The sequence below is a fragment of the Pelophylax lessonae genome (assembly GCF_965119305.1).
Source record: "Pelophylax lessonae genome assembly, chromosome: 3".
In the NCBI taxonomy this organism is placed as follows: Eukaryota; Metazoa; Chordata; class Amphibia; order Anura; family Ranidae; genus Pelophylax; species Pelophylax lessonae.
This window is the reverse complement of record NC_138770.1, coordinates 243268619-243290529: the sequence shown is the minus strand read 5'-3', so window position 1 is coordinate 243290529 and position 21911 is coordinate 243268619. Positions and strand designations below refer to the sequence as shown.

At 40.1% G+C, this 21911-nt stretch overlaps 1 protein-coding gene across 1 annotated transcript in view; it reads right to left on the bottom strand.

Moving 5' to 3' along the window:
- Positions 1-4857: 4857 nt before the first annotated feature.
- Positions 4858-21911, bottom strand: part of LOC309550461 (extracellular calcium-sensing receptor-like) — a gene marked incomplete at both ends in the record, with an annotated part of 36914 nt that continues 19860 nt past the window's right edge. The window contains one exon of the mRNA XM_082250834.1: positions 4858-5753. Within this exon, the coding sequence (XP_082106960.1) occupies positions 4858-5753 (896 nt within the window). The remainder of the gene's footprint in view (positions 5754-21911) is intronic.

Here is a 21911-nt window from a genome sequence, read left to right as displayed (position 1 = left end):
TCTTCCCCTACATGGGTTTTTATTGATAAGCGGAATACAACAGTATGCAATGGGTGTATCTCACTGTAACATATGCAGACTAGGCTGCAATTAACTTTTTTTCCCCTAAATGGATTTTTATTGCAATGCGCAATATAACAGTATGCAATGGGTGTATCTCACTGTAACATATGCAGACTAGGCCGCAGTTAACTTTTTTTTCCCCTAAATGTGTTTTTATTGCAAAGCAGAATACAACAACAGTATGCAATGGGTGTATCTCACTGTAACGTATGAATGAAAATCTGAAAAATAATTATCCCCTTATTTGGTGCTTGTTGAATAGCAGATTTGAAATGCAGTGTCTAAATGCTGTAAGTCACAGTAAAATATGAAGGAAAAAAGTTTTTTTCTTTTTTAAAATGCAGATTAAGCAGACACAAATACACTCAGCTGGCATGAAATTGCCGCTACACATCACACGCCTAACAGGTTGGATACTGTTGTTGTTCTATTCCGCTATTGAATAAAAAAAAAAACCCATTTGAATGAAAAACTGAAAAATAATTATTTTCCCCTAAATACTGAAAAATAATTATTTTCCCCTTACATTGGTGCTTTTTGAAGAGCAGGTTAGAAAAGCAGTGTCTGTCTAAACACTGTATGTCAAAGTAAAATATGAAGGAAAAAAGATTTTTTCTTTTTTAAATGCAGATTAAGCAGACACATATGCACTGAGCTTGCATTAAATGTGCAGCACCGCACACCGCACGGCGCCCACCTAACAGACTGATAAAAGTTTTTTTTCTCCTTTCTCCTCCTCACTGGGTTTAGGTCAGGGCATAAAGATCGTGCACTGCACCCCCACACAAACCAATCAATGTAGATCGCTGTCTGATTAAAGAAGATTCTTCCTATTCTTTCCCTCAAAGCAATCTCCAGCCTGCCCCTACAATAATCTCCTATCTCTCCCTCCGGGCAAAAAGATCGTGCACTGCACCCCCACACAATCAAATCAATGTAGATCGCTGTCTGATTAAAAAATATTCTTCCTATGCTTTCCCTCAAAGCAATCTCCAGCCTGACCCTACAATAATCTCCCTATCTCTCCCTCAGCAGCATCAGGAACCTCTCCTTAGTATAGTTTGAGAAGAGTGACGCGTGGTGCTATGTGACTCCAGCTTATATAGACTCTAGGTCACATGCTGCACTGGCCAATCACAGCCATGCCATTAGTAGGCATGGCTGTGATGGCTTCTAAGGGGACACCAGTTAAACGCTTGCTGATTGGCTGCCTTGCACCTGTTGAAATCGCGCCATTAAAACCGCGCCAAAACATCAAATAACATTACCGAACAGCGGACAGTGCCAGAACATACAGTGAAATGTTCGGGTCCGTGTCCGGGTACTGAATACCCAAAAGTCCGGTACGAACACGAACAATACAGTCTGGGTTCGCTCAACCCTAATCACAATTAATAAATTGTATTTTTAGTTTCATTATGTAGTGTGACAGGAAGTCAGGTAAATCTGGGGATGTAGTCACAGACAGGGGATACATTTTCTATAGGGTGTCGGCTGCAGAGGTAGCCAGAACTGTCTAAGGCTTCAGCTGTTCAGAATGAGGAAATTAAGGCCTCTATAATTTGTCCAGAGGAAATCTATGGATTGCTGCCTCCTGACGCTGTGTGAGCTGGGGAGAGGAGGACAGTCAGATGTGTGCCTCCCGACGCTGTGTGAAGCCTGGGAGAAGGATTGCTGCCTCCTGACGCTGTGTGAGCTGGGGAGAGGAGGACAAGTCAGATGTGTGCCTCCCGACGCTGTGTGAAGCCTGGGAGAAGGATTGCTTCCTCCTGACGCTGTGTGAGCTGGGGAGAGGAGGACAGTCAGATGTGTGCCTCCCGACGCTGTGTGGGCATGGGAGAAGGGATGCCCCCTGAAGCTGTGTGAGCATGGGGAAGACCTCCTAAAGCGATGTGCGTTGAGGAGGGTAACAAGTGTGAAGACTACTCAAGGTGAGGTCTCTTTTCTATGTGAAAAGAAACCAATGGACATTTCCTGTGTGAAGGGGAAATTAATTAAGACTGAAGACTTCTCAAGGTGAGAAAATGAACTATTTCTATGTGGAAGAAATAAAGGAATGTTTGCTATGTGAAGAGACAAGCAAAGGGACATGTTCAATGTGAAGAGGAAAAGGGACATGTTCAATGGACATTTGTTGTGAAGAAAAACATGGACTATGGAGTGTCTGCTGTAGGATCAGCAAAGTTTGCCCAACAGTAGGTTGGAGACAGACTTCCGTAGGTAGGTTCCTGTGTGTGAGAAGGTAGCCGCCCACAGTGGCAAGGATTTATTTTGTGTTTTATTTTATTTTGGATGTTTTTGCTGCATGCACTTGTTTGAAGAAAATTGCATGAATAAACCAAACTATTGTTTGCAACCACTTCTCGGCTATCTCCCTGTATAACGAATCCCCCCAAGGGGTCATCCACGCCCCCCACAGAGCTAATCTCCCACAGTAGATTAAAGCCCAACTCCAGCCAAAGGCTTTTTCTTTTGTTTTGGACAGGGTTGGGAAGTAAAAGAACCACATCATGTTTTTATCTAACTCTTTGGCTCTTTTGGGAAGATCCCCGCCCCACTTTCTATTGGTAGAGGTAGCGATAAGAAATCTGTCCACTGGGGACATCGAATGCAACAAAAACATATTTTGGACATTAAAATGGTGGCCTCTGATAGGTCATTAATGTATTCTATGTATTCCTGTTCTGGTAATGCCTGCTCTCCTCATTTCCTGCTATCAAAGGCTGGTCAGCAAGTGAGGAGAAATCTCCTCAACGGGGTCATAAACAGCAATGAATATCTGACATAATTATTTACTTTTTTCTAGTCTACAGTATTTCCCAAAGGCAAACTCTGGATATGACACTGAGTGCATGCACTCAACTTCTTTGGTCGACCATGGCAAGGCCTGTTCTGAGTGGAACCTGTCCTGTTCAACAACTGGTGGTGTTAGCCACTGTTCTGCAACTTAGTTTCAGGGTCTTGGCGATCTTCTTTTAGCCTAGGCCATCTTTATATAGAGTAACAATTCTTTTTTTCAGATGCTCAGAGAGTTCTTTGCCATGAGGTGCCATGTTGAAGATCCAGTGACCAGTAGAGTGAGAAGGATACCACAATTTCATACACTTGCTCGCCATTCACACCTGAGACCTTGGAACACTAACATGACACATGACACCAGGGAGGGAAAATGGTTAACTGGGCCCAATTTGGACATTTTCACTTAGGGGTGTACTCAATTTTGTTTACAGTGGTTTAGACATTAATGGCTGTGTGTTGTGAGGGGACAGCAAATTTACACTGTTATACAAGCTGTACACTACTTTACATTGTAGCAAAGTGCCATTTCTTCAGTGTTGTCACATGAAAAGATATAATAAAATATTTACAAAAATGTGAGGGGTGTACTCACTTTTGTGAGAAACTGTATATAAAAATCTTTTGGCTGCATTTAGTCTTTAATTTCCATTTATTTACATGGATCTAGTTTCCTGACTGTCTTGCTAATCCCCTTCAGTTTGAATATAGTTCTCTGACTGACTTGCTGTTGGTAATCCTGGGGATAAGTATGAGAGTAAGGGAACCAGCAACATCAACCACTTGCTGACTGCCTAACTGGGAATGTACTTCATAATTTTGACATTACATACAGTTGTTATAGCAGCATCTAGCTGCTATAACCCTGGTATTGTTTTTTCTCTTAGGCATGCCAGCTTTCACATAAAAGTGGTCCCAGCAGTGTATTTACCACAAGATCCATTTTACAGGTGGCCAAAGGGTTGCCCCCCCCCCCTGGTCAATTTTGAGCTTACTGGAGCAAACGGTAAGCTCGGAACCAATCCAATGCGGCCGATGGCTAGGCCCTTGGAGGACCGGAGCAACCTCTGAGGTCATTTCCGGCCCTCAGGGCAGATAGACGGGATTTTTTATTTCTTATAAGTCAAAATAATTTTTTTCCTTTTTTTTTGCTTTTAAAGGTAAATGAGAGATCTGGGGTCAAAAAAAAATCTCAATAAAGAGGACCTATCATGCCTATTTCTTTTACAAGGAATGTTTTCATTCCTTGTAATAGGAATAAAAGTGATAAAAAAAAATAAATAAAATAAAAGGGATAGTGTAAAAATAAAAAAGTAACATAAATAAGAAAAAAAAAAATGGAAATCACCCCATCCCTCTGATCTCACGTACAGAAGCAAGCACATACGTTAGTCATGCCCGTATATGTAAATGATGTTCAAACCACACATGTGAGGTATTGTTGCGATCGATAGAGCAGGAGCAATAATTCTAGCACAAGACCTTCTCTGCTACTCTAACAGGTAACCTGTAAATATTTTTAAAATGACGCCTATGGAGATTTTTATGTACCGTAGTTCGTCGCCATTCCACGTGCATGCCCAGTTTTATAGCATGACATGTTAGGTACTGTATCTATTTACTTGGTGTAACATCATCTTTCACTACAAAAATATTGGGCTAACTTTACTGTTTTTTTTTTAATTAATTAAAGTGTATTTTCTCTATGAAAATTGCATTGCATTTTTTTCTCTAGGGTCTCTGCTAAAATTTATGGATACATATACATTCATACATATATATATATATATATATATATATATATATATATATATATATATACTGTATATATATTTACACTATTTTGGGGGGTTCTAAAAATTACTGATTTTTACTTGTAAGCAACAAATGTCAGAAAAAAGCCTGGTCTTAAAGTGGTTGGAAGTTAAAATAAACAGCACATACATTTCTCTCACAATAAGAAAAGCATTAAAACATTCTTTAAACCGTATGACAGTATTACTCTCTTCTCTGCATTCTCCGGATCTTCTTGTTCGGTTGCAATAAAATCATATAACATTTTGGAACAAATATACACACGAGAAGACCATAACAGGAGAATACTATGGCAAACATTTGTACTGCATCTAAATATTTTCCTGGAGCACTCAGGTAGGTGGGAATGAATGTTATCCACACAGCAGACACAATCACCATGCTGAAGGTAATGAGTTTAGCTTCATTATAATGATAGGGCAAGTCCTGAGCACAGAAAGCCAGAGTGAAACATGCACACACCAGGAGCCCAATATATCCCAGAGCTAGATAAAAAGCCAGGGCTGAGCCAGCATCACACTGTAAAGTAATTGTGGGACTGTCAAAAGTGGTTTTCCTTATGGGTTGAGGAGGAGACAATATATTCCAGGCAGAACAAACAACAATTTGAAATAAATTGCATAGAGTAATAAGAACTTTTTGTTTTATAGGACTAAATAACAAAGCTGCTTTCCTGTCAGGATGTTGCACAGTAAATGCCACAATCACAACAACGGTTTTACCCAAAATACAGGAAATGCAGAAGGCAAATGTAATGCCAAATCCAGTATTTCTAAGAATACAAGACACAGCCGATGGTTGTCCCAGATATGTGATGGAAGACAGCAAGCACAGGACAATGGAGAAGAGGGTGTAAAAGCTCAGGTGAGAATTGTTAGCACGCACAATGGGATTATAACGATGGTATATAAAGATAACAATGACGGTTATTGTAAGAAATGTGCCAAGCAATGCCCCTCCAAACAGCATAGATCCTAATGTTTCCTTGAAGGAAATATATTCTAGCTCCTTTGGGACACAGCGATCTTTATCCGTGTTGGACCAGTACTCTAAAGGACATTGCAGACATTCCAGAGAATCTGTGTGCACAAACAGTACATGGCTTGGTTACACTGGGCTTTCTAGTGATCAGTTTTTTTTAATACAGTCATGAATAATATGAATTCTAATTGATTAGCTGGGGTGTTCTTAGGGTCCAAGTAAATAAACTACATGAAATAAACTGATTTAGACTCCACATCCTTGACCTAAATTCCTTAAAAAAAAAAAAAAGCATGACAGAGCATATACATTTAGAAAAAATATACATTGCTCAAAAAAATAAAATTAACACTTTGAAAACACATCAGATCTCAATGGGGAAAAATATCATGCTGGATATCTATACTGATCTGGACTGGGTAATGTGTTAAGAACAAATGGATGCAACATTGTTTAATGGAAATAAAAATGATCTACCTATGGAGGGCTGAACTCAAAGACACCCCCAAAAATCAAAGTAAAAAAATGATGCAGTAGGCTAGTCTATTTTGCTGAAATGTAATTGCAGCAACTCAAAATGGTACTCAGTAGTTTGTATGGCCCCCCACATGCTTGTATGCATGCCTGACAACGTCGGGGCATGCGCCTAATGAGATGACCGATGGTGTCCTGGGGTATTTCCTCCCAGATCTGGACCAGGGCATCACTGAGCTCCTGAACAGACTGGGGTGCAACCTGGCGGTGTCGGATGGACCTAAACATAATGTCCCAGAGGTGTTCTATTGGATTTAGGTCAGGCGAGTGTGGAGGCCATTCAATGGTATCAATTCCTTCATTTTCCAGGAACTGGCTGCATACTCTCGCCACATAAGGACGGGCATTGTCATGCACCAGGAGGAACCCAGGAATCACTGCACCAGCGTAGGGTTTGACAATGGGTCCACAGAGCCCATTAGAGGATGTTGGGCCCTCAGGCCACCCTCATGAAGCCTGTTTCTGATTGTTTGGTCACAATTGCTTGCACAAAGGAGCAGATACCAGTCCTGCTGATGGGATAAGGACCTTCTACGGCCCTGTCCAGCTCTCCTAGAGTAACTGCCTGTGTTCTGGAATCTCCTCCATGCTCTTGAGACTGCGATGGGAGACACTGAAAACCTTCTGGCAATGGCACATATTGATGTGCCATCCTGGAGGAGTTGGACTGCCTGTCCCTATAGGGTCCAGGTATCGCCTCATGCTATCAGTAGTGACACTGACCCTAGCCAAGTGCAAAACTAGTGAAAAACAGTCAGAAAAAAAGAGCAGGGAAATTTTTTTTAGCGGCCTCCACCTGTAAAACTATTCCTGCTTTGGGGGCTCATTGTTGCCCATCTAGGGCACCTGTTGTTAATTTCATTAACACCAAAGCAGCTGAAACTGATTAACAACCCCCTCCGCTACTTAATTGACCAGATCTATATCCCAGGAGTTTAGTTGACTTGATGCTGTACTCTGATTAAAAAGTGTTCCTTTAATTTTTTTGAGCAGTGTATATAACATCCACATATTGACATTCCACTTGAACGATGCACATCACAGTACTTTATTAAATACCAACCATAAAAATCATAGACAAAGACAGCATATGATAAAATCACCAACAACACGGCCCTCCTTTCTTTTTTTCTCAAAACAAATAAATTGTTTGTCATATACAGTATATAGTAAATGCATGCATTTCAATTTCCCTATATTGGAGTTTTGGAGATCTCTCAAATGTGTTTTGGGCTAGGATGATGCAAACGTCCATAACATGTGAAAATGTATCCAAAGAAATAGGGCTGTGAACTGTCAGTCCATCATGAATACTGCTGCCAGGCTTATCCACCTTACCAACCGTGTGTGTCTGCTATTCCCCTCTCTGTCAATCCCTCCATTGGCGTCCGTTCATCCAACAAACTAAATTCAAAATACTAACAACAACCTACAAAGCCATCCACAACTTAGCCCTCAGCTACATCAGTAGCCTAGTCTCAAAACAACATACCTAAACGTTTTCTTAGTTTCTCCCAAGACCTCTTGCTCTCTAGCTCCCTCATCACCTCTTCCAATGCTTGCCTCCAGGACTTTTCCAGAGCCTCCCCCATCATATGGAACTCCCTACCCCATGAGGTTGATATTTATTTTTTCTTAATTTATTTTGCTCTGTCATGATTTTTTTTTTTTTTTAAAGGAATTAAGGTCAGGGAGGTGGAGTCTAAATCAAGTTTTTAATGTGGCTTATTTACTTACTTTGGTATTGGTGACTCCCTCCTACTAATATATATGCAATCAGAGGGTTTAACCCTTAAGATTATTGCAATTATTCATGTTCCTAGGATCCCAAAAGATCTGGGGTACTCTAGAGCAAAAAATGTTGTGATATACAATATTAAGAAGTGGCTACGGCTGATTTTGTCTGTCATATCTCCTTTCTTTGTTTCTTTCACTTTCTTTTACCTTAAGAATGAACCGTTAGTGTTCTAATTCTTTTTGGATTGGGGTCCCAGGGGAGGAAACCATGATACTAATGTTGATAAAAAGATGATATTTGTACTTAAACTGTATATTTTTTATAATATTAAAATTTCTACCACCCTGCGCTAAAAACTATTTATTATTTCTGTATACAAATCACCGGTTACAAAAATGAACAAAATTCCTATTTATCTAAATAAACACCACCTGCTGCTGCAGTAAATATGTCAAAGCAATAAATATATCTTATCAATTACAGTATTCCCAGATTCATCCTGCAGCGCTATTAAAGTGTATAATTAATTAATCCATATAAAGTGCAGATTTATAAATATATCAAAATAAAATGTTCCGTGCAAAAGTGAAAAAATATTTCAGTTTATAAATCCAAAAAAGTTGATTAAACATATCCAATTTAATTCTTAATAAAGTGTTCAATGTGCAATGCACTATTTCTTTTTCTTCTCTGTTCTTTCTTAATCCAAACTGTGATCATTCCTTCAAACATGACCCGATCCAAATAGGAAAATCACTTACCAAATATACATGCCTTTCTGAACTAACAGATTAGCAAGAGCAGCTTTATTTCACTTCACAATTAGGGACTGTTCACACATTGCATCCGGCCAGCAATCCACCTCCAATATAGATATTAATATTCCCAGGGAAAACCCTACTAACAAAACATGCAGATAGCTATAAGCATATCTCAGAGTCTCCAGGACCTGTATTTGTTCAGCACACAGATGCTGCTTTCCTGAAGCCTAGTACACAATATCAGTTCTTTTTCATTTAACTCAGCGGGCTGAACAAAAAAAAGAAAAAAAAACTGTAGACCTTGGGAGGAGATCCTGTACTAACAATCAGATGCTAGTACAGTGATCTCCCCACTGAGCTATTGTGTTCTGACAGTGGAACAGCCCCTTACATAGTTACATAGTTAGTGAGGTTGAAAAAAGACATCAGTCCATCCAGTTCAACCTATGATGTGTGTGTGTGTTTGCTGTTAACCGTACATTGTATACCCCTGTACGTTGTGGTCTTTAAGGTGCCCATCTAATAGTTTTTTTAAACTATCGATGCCCCTCTGCCAGAACACACCAGTAAGCGTTAAAAATTGAACAATTCTGATGCCCTGATGGCCTATCTCATTTCTTGAGGCCAGGACAGTACAAATATCTAGTGATGTCGCGAACCTAAAATTCGCCGTTCGCGAACGGCGAACGCGAACATCGGCAAATGTTCGCGAACCGGCGAACCGGGCGAACCGCCATTGACTTCAATAGGCAGGCGAATTTTAAAACACACAGGGACTCTTTCTGGCCACAATAGTGATGGAAAAGTTGTTTCAAGGGGACTAACACCTGGACTGTGGCATGCCGGAGAGGGATCACGCAAAAAAAAGTTCTTAAAAATTATAATTTTTTGATAGAGAGCCAATTATTGGAAAAATTAAAAAAAAATAAAAATAAAAAATTTCTTTGGATTTAGCATCTGGGGGGTCTAAAAAGTGTACCTGTGAAGTTTCAGCTCTGTAGCATGTCCAGAACCCCTAAAAAACAGCATTTGTCTTATATTTTCAGGAATATGGCTTCTCTGCGGCTGGCTTTTTCTCTTGCAGGCATTTATCGGGCATTTTTTTAGGCAGGCATGTCATTTTTTGTATTTAGTGTCTGGGGGGTCTAAAAAGTGTACCTGTCAAGTTTCAGCTCTGTAGCATGTCCAGAACCCCTAAAAAACAGCATTTTTCTTATATTTTCAGGAATATGGCTTCTCTGCGGCTGGCTTTTTCTCTTGCAGGCATTTAGCGGGCATTTTTTTAGGCAGGCATGTCATTTTTTGTATTTAGTGTCTGGGGGGTCTAAAAAGTGTACCTGTCAAGTTTCAGCTCTGTAGCATGTCCAGAACCCCTAAAAAACAGCATTTTTCTTATATTTTCAGTAATACGGCTTCTCTGCGGCTGGCTTTTTCTCTTGCAGGCATTTATCGGGCATTTTTTTAGGCAGGCATGTCATTTTTTGTATTTAGTGTCTGGGGGGTCTAAAAAGTGTACCTGTCAAGTTTCAGCTCTGTAGCATGTCCAGAACCCCTAAAAAACAGCATTTTTCTTATATTTTCAGGAATACGGCTTCTCTGCGGCTGGCTTTTTCTCTTGCAGGCATTTAGCGGGCATTTTTTTAGGCAGGCATGTCATTTTTTGTATTTAGTGTCTGGGGGGTCTAAAAAGTGTACCTGTCAAGTTTCAGCTCTGTAGCATGTCCAGAACCCCTAAAAAACAGCATTTTTCTTATATTTTCAGGAATACGGCTTCTCTGCGGCTGGCTTTTTTTCTTGCAGGCATTTAGCGGGCATTTTTTTAGGCAGGCATGTCATTTTTTTATTTAGTGTCTGGGGGGTCTAAAAAGTGTATCTGTCAAGTTTCAGCTCTGTAGCATGTCCAGAACCCCTAAAAAAATAGCATTTTTCTTATATTTTCAGGAATACGGCTTCTCTGCGGCTGGCTTTTTTTCTTGCAGGCATTTAGCGGGCATTTTTTTAGGCAGGCATGTCATTTTTTGTATTTAGTGTCTGGGGGGTCTAAAAAGTGTACCTGTCAAGTTTCAGCTCTGTAGCATGTCCAGAACCCCTAAAAAACAGCATTTTTCTTATATTTTCAGGAATACGGCTTCTCTGCGGCTGGCTTTTTTTCTTGCAGGCATTTAGCGGGCATTTTTTTAGGCAGGCATGTCATTTTTTGTATTTAGTGTCTGGGGGGTCTAAAAAGTGTACCTGTCAAGTTTCAGCTCTGTAGCATGTCCAGAACCCCTAAAAAACAGCATTTTTCTTATATTTTCAGGAATACGGCTTCTCTGCGGCTGGCTTTTTCTCTTGCAGGCATATATATCAGTGGTGGGTGGGCAGTGGCACAGTACACTCTCTGTGGACCTGACAGCAGTCACTGGCACCCAGGCAACTGCAATTTAAAAAATATATATATATTTTTTTACTTTGCAAGCTGCTGTGCCACTTTATATATCAGTGGTGGGTGGGCAGTGGCACAGTACACTCTCTGTGGACCTGACAGCAGTCACTGGCACCCAGGCAACTGCAATTTAAAAAAATATATATTTTTTTTTACTTTGCAAGCTGCTGTGCCACCTTATATATCAGTGGTGGGTGGGCAGTGGCACAGTACACTCTCTGTGGACCTGACAGCAGTCACTGGCACCCAGGCAACTGCAATTTTAAAAAATATATATTTTATTTTACTTTGCAAGCTGCTGTGCCACCTTATATATCAGTGGTGGGTGGGCAGTGGCACAGTACACTCTCTGTGGACCTGACAGCAGTCACTGGCACCCAGGCAACTGCAATTTTAAAAAAATATATTTTATTTTACTTTGCAAGCTGCTGTGCCACCTTATATATCAGTGGTGGGTGGGCAGTGGCACAGTACACTCTCTGTGGACCTGACAGCAGTCACTGGCACCCAGGCAACTGCAATTAAAAAATATATATATATTTTTTTACTTTGCAAGCTGCTGTGCCACCTTATATATCAGTGGTGGGTGGGCACACAGTGGCACTGCAGTGGGCACAGTACACTCTGTGGACCTGACAGCAGTCACTGGCACCCAGGCAACTGCAATTAAAAAATATATATATATTTTTTTACTTTGCAAGATGCTGTGCCACCGTATATATATCAGTGGTGGGCAGTGCACTGCAGTGGGTACAGTGCACTCTGTGGACCTGACACAGCACTCACTGCAATTATGACAGAGGAAAAAAAAAATATTTTTTAAAATGCTAGGTACTGTGCCTGTGCCACCCGAAATGAGTGTGGTGTGCACACAGTACAGTCTGTGGTAGGTCTGTGGCCTCTCACACACAGCGGGCAGGCAACTGCAGTGTACAATAGATATATATAGATATATATATAAAGAAAAAACTCTATTACCTTACCAGCCCTTAAAAGGGCTTTTGGGGACACTATATATATATATATATATGTATATATATATAAATAAAAAAAATCCTCAATTACCAGCCCTTAAAAGGGCTTTTGGGGACACTAGATAGATATAGATATATATATATATATAAGAAGAAACAACTCAATTACCAGCCCTTAAAAGGGCTTTTGGGGACGCTAGGTATATATATATATATATATATATATATATATATAAAAAAAAAACCCCACAAATACCAGCCCTTAGAAGGGCTTTTTGGGGTGCTGATATTACAGCAGTAGTGGACCAAGAACACTGCAAGACCAGGAACACTGACTAACTGTCCCTAGCTTAACAGCAGCAGAGGCAGCAGCAGCTCTCTCCCTACTCTCACTACACACACTGCTTCAGAATGATCTAAGATGGATGCTGCCCTTGCTTATTTATAAGAGGTGGGAGGGTGTGGGAGGGAGGTATGCTGATTGGCTGGAAATGTGTCTGCTGACTGTAAAGTTCAGGGTCAAAGTTTGCCTCAATGATGTCTTATGGGGGGCGGACCGAACATCGCATATGTTCGCCGGCAGCGGCGAACGCGAACATGCTAAGTTCGCCGGGAACTGTTCGCCGGCGAACAGTTCTATACATCTCTACGAAATATCCCCCAAATGACCCTTTTTTGGAAAATAGACACTCCAAGGTATTTAGTAAGGCATGACAAGTTTTTTAAAGTTGTAATTTCTTGTCCTATATTTCTGGAAAATTAAGAAATATTAAAAAAACTAATAATAATTTTCGTTTTCTTTTTAAATACTGTCACTAGTGCAGCAGTACAGCATCATCATATACGTAACTGGTGTGGGGGTGATCAGGGACACTGACGGGTGACAGTACAAAAAAAATATATATATATTTTTTCAATTTTATTTTTTATTATATTTGTACTCTCTTTTTAATGTTTTTTTAACACACTGTGACCAGAGCAATATGTTACTATAGTAACATTGTACCACTCTGGGGAAGTGATCAGGATTTATCTTTCTTTTTTTACACATTATGCTTGCTTACAGCAATGTATTTAATTGCTATAAGCAGTAGGGATGATCGAACTTTTCAAAATTTCGGTTCGGCCAGAACATCCGAACTTCCCGAAAGTTCGGCCCGGATTTCAGAACCCTATTGAAATCAATGGGACCTGAACTTCGGTAATCAGAAAACACAATTTTGAAGCCCTAAAACCCAATAAATGCCCCTAAAAAGTGCCTAGGGTTCTGGGTCATACCCCAGGGACTATTATTCACACAAAAAAAGTTCTTAAAAATTGTCATTTTTGATAGAGAGCCAATTATTGAAAAAAAAAAAAAAAAATTATTTGGATTTAGTATCTGGGGGGTCTAAAAAGTGTACCTGTGAAGTTTCAGCTCTGTAGCATGTCCAGAACCATAACAAAAAAGATTGTTTGTATTATGTCACTTATAGAACAGGGATATGGCTTCGCTATTTTCACACCTTGCCGGTTTAGTAGCAGGCGTTTGTTGGCCATTTTTTGGGGTCTTTTGAGGCAGGCAAAACATCTGAACTTGTGTATACGGGTATATATACACACATACTTATATGTATATATACACCTAGACATATATAGGTGAGATAGTAGCAGAAATATATATTTGCGCTAATGAAATAATTTACACTAATATGGCTCCGCTCCTATAACACCTATATATGTGTAAGTGTAAAATACATATAAGTATGTGTGTATATATACCACTATACACAAGTTCAGATGTTTTGCCTGCCTCCAAAAACCCCAAAAAAATGCCTGCAACAACACACCTGGGTGTTTTTTTTTTTGGCGTTTGCTTATTTTTGGGCATTTTTTTGGGTTCTTTGGAGGCAGGCAAAACATCTGAACTTGTGTATATGGGTATATATACACACATACTTATATGTATATATACACCTAGACATATATAGGTGTGATAGTAGCAGAAATATATGCTTGCGCTAATGAAATCATTTACACTAATATGACTCCGCTCCTATAACACCTATATATGTGTAAGTGTAAAATACATATAAGTATGTGTGTATATATACCACTATACACAAGTTCAGATGTTTTGCCTGCCTCCAAAAACCCCCAAAAAATGCCTGTAACAACACACCTGGGTGTTTTTTTTTTTTTTGACGCTAGCGTTTTTTTGGGCATTTTTTTGGGTTCTTTGGAGGCAGGCAAAACATCTGAACTTCTGTATAGGGGTATATATATACACACACACTTATATGTATTTTACACATACACATATATAGGTGTGATAGGAGCTTAACTATATTGGTGTTAATTATTTCATTAGCGCAAGTAGTGTTTTCTGCTCCTTTCACACCTATATATGTGCAGGTGTATATATACCTACATGGGTGTGTATATATACCCCCTATACACATGTTCAGATGTCATGCCTGACTCCAAACATGTCCTCAAAAAATCCCTATAAACGCCTGCAGCCAAAAAGCAGGCTGACCGGCGAGAAGCCATGTTAGTGCACCGAATGTGACTTCAGAGAAACTATCTTTTTTCTATAGCGGTCACCCTGATATGGAAGGGTTTGGTCACCCTGCCATAGCAGTCAGAGTCAGTTCACTCTACACTACATCACGGTCACCCTGGCACTTAACACTTTCCCTACAGAAACTAAATGTTTGCATCTAACTAAAGTGTAAAAGAGCACCCTAACTACAATAGACATCCCTTTCCTCACACTAATAAATGCTAAATTACACTTTTAAAGTAAAATTAACAGAACTGCTTCCACTCTCTTCCATGTCCCTGTATTACAATGCTAGGAATTTGGCAGGGGCTATCTTATATACTGGGGGGCGTATTCACTAAGGATTGGTCTAGGGACCCCCTAGTCACTCCAATCACATTCCTAGCATTCTCCTGCCCCCTCAATTGGCTTTTACTAATAGTTCTGGTCCAATCACAGGCTTTTAAAGCCCATTTCCTGGCCCATTGCATTTTGGTCGGTTCTGGTTGCCGAATTCCGAACTTTTTCTGCAAAAAGTTGTAAGTTCGGCCGAACCTCGAACACCCAATGTTCGGGTCGAACCGATGGTCGACCCGAACCGTTCGATCATCCCTAATAAGCAGGCATTTTACTGAATAAAGTTTCATTCAGTTTGTTTTGTTTTGTTTAGCTGTGATTGGCCAGAGCTAATCACATGGTATAGATGGGCTGTGATTGGCCCTGTCTGTACCATGTTATACACTGACCACTGCTAGCAACACAATGGATGGCACGAGAGGAAGCCTGCTGTGACCTGCTGTAATTGTTCACAGTGGTCATATGCTACTGGCAGTGAGCTGGTACACTGATCAATCATCTGCTGTATCTGATGGACACAGCCGGTGACTGATGGTGCCGCAGTGTGGCCCCGCAGTCATATGATGTCCACCTGTAACGATGAAAGGCCTGCCCGGCCTATAACAAAATGACAGCTGTGCGGGCCTTTCGTCGATCTAGGTGGACGTCATATGACTGCGGGGCCACACTGCGGCACCATCAGTCACTGGCTGTGTTAAATATACCCTTTTATAGTGCTGCAAGAAGAGTCTGGGAATACTGTGAGTCATAAGATATATTTATTGGTATCAATAGTCATTAAAGAGAGCCTGTTCTGAGGAAGTATGTAGGTTTCTATTTCTGACCTCTCCTTCTGAAAATAACGGTCATGCTGATCCAATGGATTCAGTATTTCCTGAGTCAATAACTTGTAACGTGTGCATATCAGCATGTCTGACTTCGCTTTGACTTTCCTCATCTGCATGCTTTTTTTCCAGTTTAGAAACTTAATGTATCAAAGTCAAAGACAGATGGGGAACCGGCCTTTTCAGGAGGTCAGAAATGGGAGATTCTCTATTTTTCCCAGGACAGGGTTTTTATTGCATTTAATCCATTAGGGAAAAAAGAAATATACAATAAATTGTGATGTAAGGATAAATATTGAATCTCAGAAATAAATTTCAAATACCTGATTCAGATTCGCAAAGTGAATTAGAAGGGAAAGGGGGGCATGACAATTCATATACAAGATAAGAAAATTGTCAGAACCAAAGTTCAGCAAAGTACAGTTGTCTTGTATAATACTTAAGATGATAGCAACATTTACTGCAAAGCAGATCTAGGGCAAATAAAACCTAGGGCTCATACCCTAGGTGCCAGCCCAGGGTCTAACCATGCTCTTAATGATCAAAATAGTTTTTCAGTGATGTCCTATATCATTGCAATTTGTTTTTCAAGCAAACTTTCTTATTCAAGCAGTAATAAACCCAAAATAAAACAGTTATTATCATTTCTTAGAATCTAGATGGTATGGCTTTATTAGTTTACTTTTTTAGACTTTCTTTCTTCCATTTTGATACGATAGTCTAGGCAGATGAAAATATTCTGCCAAATCAGTTTTTTTTTTTAACTGTACAAACTTTACAGCCGAATGGATCAGTTTACATAGATGAGACAAACCACTTAACACCAACAGGGGTGATTAAAATGATCAGCTTTAATTTACTCATGCAAAACTTTTATCCTAAATGGAAAAAAAACAGTTTGCTGTGATTATAAAGTGTGAGCTCGAGTTTGGCTTCAGTTGTTTAGTGCATCTAAATCTTCTGAGTGTAATAAAAAATTGGTATATGGTGCTACCTGCTCAAGGGAAATTAAAAAAGTGCACAGTATGTATGTATATGTACCTGAACTATATGGTTGATACCAATCCTAAAGGTACATTTTTATTGGATATATTTTATACCATCCAGTAAATAACCATTTGAAATGAAAATAACGTATAAAGTGCACCGTGCTGAGTGAATGCTCACTGGGTAATTAAAATACCCTACTATTACCCAGTGAGCATTCACTCATCACGGTGCACTTTATACGCAATTTTAATTTCAAATGGTTATTTACTGGATGGTATAAAATATATCCACTAAAAATGTACCTTTAGGATTGGTATCAACCACATGGTTCAGGTACATATACATACATACTGTGCACTTTTTTAATTTCCCTTGAGCAGGTAGCGCCATATACCAACTTTTTATTACACTCATTTACCATACCCCAAGTCTCTAGGGGTAGGTTGGTAGCAGCTTAGACCTGATTCCTACACCTAGGCTCCCCATAGTGCTGGTCACACCTGGTTTTTATATTTTTATTTTACATCTAAATCTTCTACTCATTTTTTCTCAGAGAATAAGTGCAGGAACTCCTTCCTTCTGAGTCACCCCTTGACTCTGCCCCTACCTACTTCCGAGCACCGTTTCTTGGTTTCACCCCTTACCCACCTCTCAGTACCACCCCTTTTAGAGAATACAAAACAAAGTATTATTTTGTGGTGCTAAGTACTGTATTTTGTATGTAGGTTGGTAATGAAAACAAGAAAGGCAGTAAAATAGATCTAGCAACAATGGACACCCCATCGACAATAGATCCACCCCACCAACAATGGACTCCCAAGAACCAGCATCAATAGACCCTCCTGCAGCCAGCAACATTAGACCCCTCCCTCAACAGTAGATCCCTCTCAGCAGCGATTGACCCCCCTGCAACACAACACCCACACCAAGCGACAATAGATTCCCCTGCAAATAGATCCCTCCAGCAACAATAGATTCCCCAGTAGCCAGCATTAATAAAACCACCAGCAGCCAGCAACAGAGACCCCTCCCTCAACAATAGATCTTTCCCAGCAATGACTGACCACTCCCCCCAGCAACACAAGACCCTCCTAGTAATGACTGATCCCCACGAGCAACAGAAGACCTCCCCAGCAACAACAGACCCTCTTCCCCCTGCAAAATTAGATCTCCTTACAGCATCAATAGATTCCCCAGCAGCCATCACCAATAGATTCTCTAGCACACCCCAGTGCCCCTTGCCAATACATATATTCAGTTCTGGAGATGCTAGAACTGCGTTCCTCCACATTCCTGCTGGAAAAAAGCCCTGCTTCTAATGCATTAAACACTACCCTCATCCCCCTGTACCCCCCCTCCCCTGGGCTGAGAGTACTGCTGTCTACTTTGCCTCCTTTTCTGATTCCTAAAGAGTTGTGTCTCACTAATAAAGGAGGAGCGTGATTGAGTAGATCACCAAGTGAAAACAGAGGAAAAAAAGCCCCAAAAAAATAGAAATTATGCAGCTACCACATCTGACTGGTAAGCTACTATATAATACACTGCTGGTTTTGTGTTTAATAATGCTTTATGAGGGGTAGCTAAACCAAACCAATACATTTAGTTTTGGTGGCTTGCATCGGACATATCAGACTACAGCAATGACCTACAGGAAGTCTGAAGTTTCCTTTAAAAAGTTTTTATATATATCTATATTACCACAAAATTAAGCAATGCTGTCAATCAATGCCCTGGCCTTGAACCTGCAGTCAAGCAAACATTTTCAAGCCATACCTAAAAAGTCATTCTACTTTAACCACTTAAGCCCCGAAAGATTTTACCCCCTTCCTGACCAGGGCCTATTTTGCGATTCGGCACTGCGTGACTTTAACGGACAATTGCGCGGTCGTGCAACGCTGTACCTAAACGAATTTGACATCCTTTTTTCCCACAAACAGAGCTTTCTTTTGGTGGTATTTGATCACCTGTGCAATTTTTTGATCAATATTTTTCAAAAATATTTTCATATTTTTTTATATGAAATTCCCCAAAAAAAAAAAAAAGTAAAAAATCAAAATTTTTTAAAATTTTTAGGCCAATTTGTTTTATGCTACATATGTTTGGTAAAAAAAATCACAAAAAGCGTATTTTGATTGGTTTGCGCAAAAGATTTTTGCGTTTACTAACTAAGGGAAAGATTTTTGTCATTTTTGTTGTTTTTTTTTAACGAGTAATGGCGGCGATCTGCGATTTTTTTTGCGGGACTGCGACAATGCGGCGGACAGATCAGACCCTTGACTGACATTTTTGACACTTTTGGGGTTACCAGTGACATTACTACAGTAATCAGTGCTATACATATGCACTGTTACTGTAAAAATGACACTGGCAGTGAAGGGTTTAACTTTTTTTGAGAGGGAGGGGTTAAGTGTGTCCCTAGGGGCGTGCTTCTAACTGTGATTGGATGTGGCTTGAGGTGTAAGAACAGAGGTCAATGGTCCTACATAGCAAAACTGTATGATCTCCATTCTTACACAGGGAAGAATGACAGGCGGCTTTGTTTACATTAGCCGCCGGCCTTTCTCCCGCTGTAACGGACAATCGCGGGCACACGCACGGGGGGGTTCGTGAGCGAGCGGGAGCACGCCTCCGGCGGCGCGCGCTCACTTCCTAGAGCCTCACAGGTTAGAGACATAGTCCTACGTCGATTTGCCTGTGAGAGGCTGACCGCAGCAGTAAATAGTCGTGCGGCGGTCGGCAAGTGGTTAATCCTAATAACAGATTTTTTTTGTGGCGAAGAACAAACCCTTGATTCTGATCAATTGTTTTTTTTTTCAATCATAACCAACAGCTAATTTGTATTAGATGGTTTAGAGAAATTGTAAAGTCTTGTTTTTAAATAACAAACATGTTATACTCACCCACTCTGTTGCAGTGGATTTGCACAGAGCAGCCCCAATCCTCCTCTTCTCGGGTCCCTCTTTGGCTCTCCTGGCCCCTCCCTCCTGTTGAGTGCAACCACAACAAACGGCTTGCTATAGGGGCACCCAAGCCAAGTCACAGCTCCCTGTATCCATTCACACACGGAGCTGTGGCCCTGCCCCGTCCCCTTTCTATTCTCATTGGCTGACTGACTTGGATTGACAGCAGCAGGAGCCAATGGAGCCAAGGGGAGTCTCGGATGGCCGAGACATTTCTACAACATTGCTGGGAGCTAGATGGACCTCAGGTAAGTATTGGGGGGGGGGGCTGAGGGGGGCTGCTGCACACAGAAGGCTTTTTATCTTACTGTGTAGATGCAATAAGATAAAAAAAAACCTTCTGCCTTTACAACCTATTTAAGGTATGAGTGGGTGAACCCATGCTATTATATTGGTCTAGTACACTTAATTTTTTTCCCACTTGCTATCTCCCCTCATACTACCAGTAATTTTAGTGTTTGATTTTACAATCAGATAGCTTGGTAAGAAAAATGTTTGTAAGTCCAGATGTTCAGTGTTGAATAAGCCAAGCAGGATACAAGTGACATGTAATTGATCAAAGAATCTCACTAACTAGGAAAAGCAGCATGATCATTAATGCTTGTCTCTTGATTTACACCATACATAATATACATTAAGGACCAAGTTAGTTTGTGTCCCGTTGAATACTGTCTTCAAACTATTTCTTTTTTTTTTTTTTTAAGTGACACAAAGAAAGTTAAATCTAGAGATGATAAATGTTGTCAAAAGAACAATTGTGCCTTTCTCAGTTTAATATAAAATTGAAATGAGTGTGTTAACAATGACATATTGAACCAAGCTGTGCAAAACAGGATATTGTGAATGAGGCGATAAGAAAAAAAAATATGCATTTGCCACATTTTGCTGCCTGCTAAATACAAGCCTCTCACTGACTGTGTCAGAATTCCGCCACCTCTTTTCTGAAACTCATTAGGAAATTTCACTCTGTCAAAGCGCACAGCTACTTCACAAGCTGCAATATATTAAAATCAGTCGTGCATGAGAGATCCGAAGGCAAATTATTTTCTATTGTATACTTAGTTAAATTTAAATGGCTATGCTGAATAAATATAGAAAATAATTTACATGAAAAATGAAGTAAAAATATTATGGGTAAATGAGTTTGCTGGTAACCTCTGGCACTTGTTACTCAGCTAATAGACCAAACATTCATTGCATGTATGGCAGGCAACAAGAAAACTCAGTGGAGGCAGCAAAACAATAACCTATTCTTTTTATTTGAGAAAACCTATGGTCAGTATGCAACTGCACCAGGTATAGAGGGTGAAACCATGCTAATGCAATGAGTTCAGGGGTCTCAACATCGTAATCCTAGCTGTGTAGTCATATTGCTCTCTGTATAAAGAAACAGTGTTTCCCTTTCATTCTCACCTTTTTTTTTCCAGTTGTAATACAGGCAGTCCCTGGGTTACAAACAAGATAGGGTCTGTAGGATTGTTCTTAAGTTAAATTTGTTTGTAAGTCGGAACAGATACATTTTTTAAGTGTAGCTTCAGCCAAAAGAATAATTTTCACATTTTTGGATAGCATAGGGAAGGGTTAACACCCCTGTGCCATTTGTTTTGCTGCCTGTGCCCCTGTTCAGAAGATTTCACCTCACTTTCTGTCCCTATGGCAACTGGATTTTAAACATTTTGGGTTGTTGTGGAAACAAGGATTGGTGATAAAGCTTTAGCGGAGACACCTTTTTCCCATGAGAACTCTTCCAGGAGTGGATTTCCCTTCCTAGGGGTAGATTTCTCCTCACTTCCTGTTGTCTCTCTCCATTTGTAAGTCGGATGTTTGTAACATGGGAACCGCCTGTACACATGGTAATATTAGTGATACCTAAAGGAAACTTCCCCATGTATTAAACATAACCAGCAGAGGAGATGAATCAGACCATCAAAGGGATCTGGAGAAGTTTAGAAATGGCACCAGGGCTTTGTATTTTGTTACTCCTCTTGTTAATAATAATCGTATCTCTGTATACATCATAAATACATAGATGTACATCTGCTAGCCCGAGGCAATCCCTCCAACTTGTCTTCAGATTGCAGATACAGCCTATTGATGAGCGTTAGCAGCTACATTTTTGCCAACATAGTGTTAAATAATCTAACGGGGAAATCTGTTTTCATATACCCT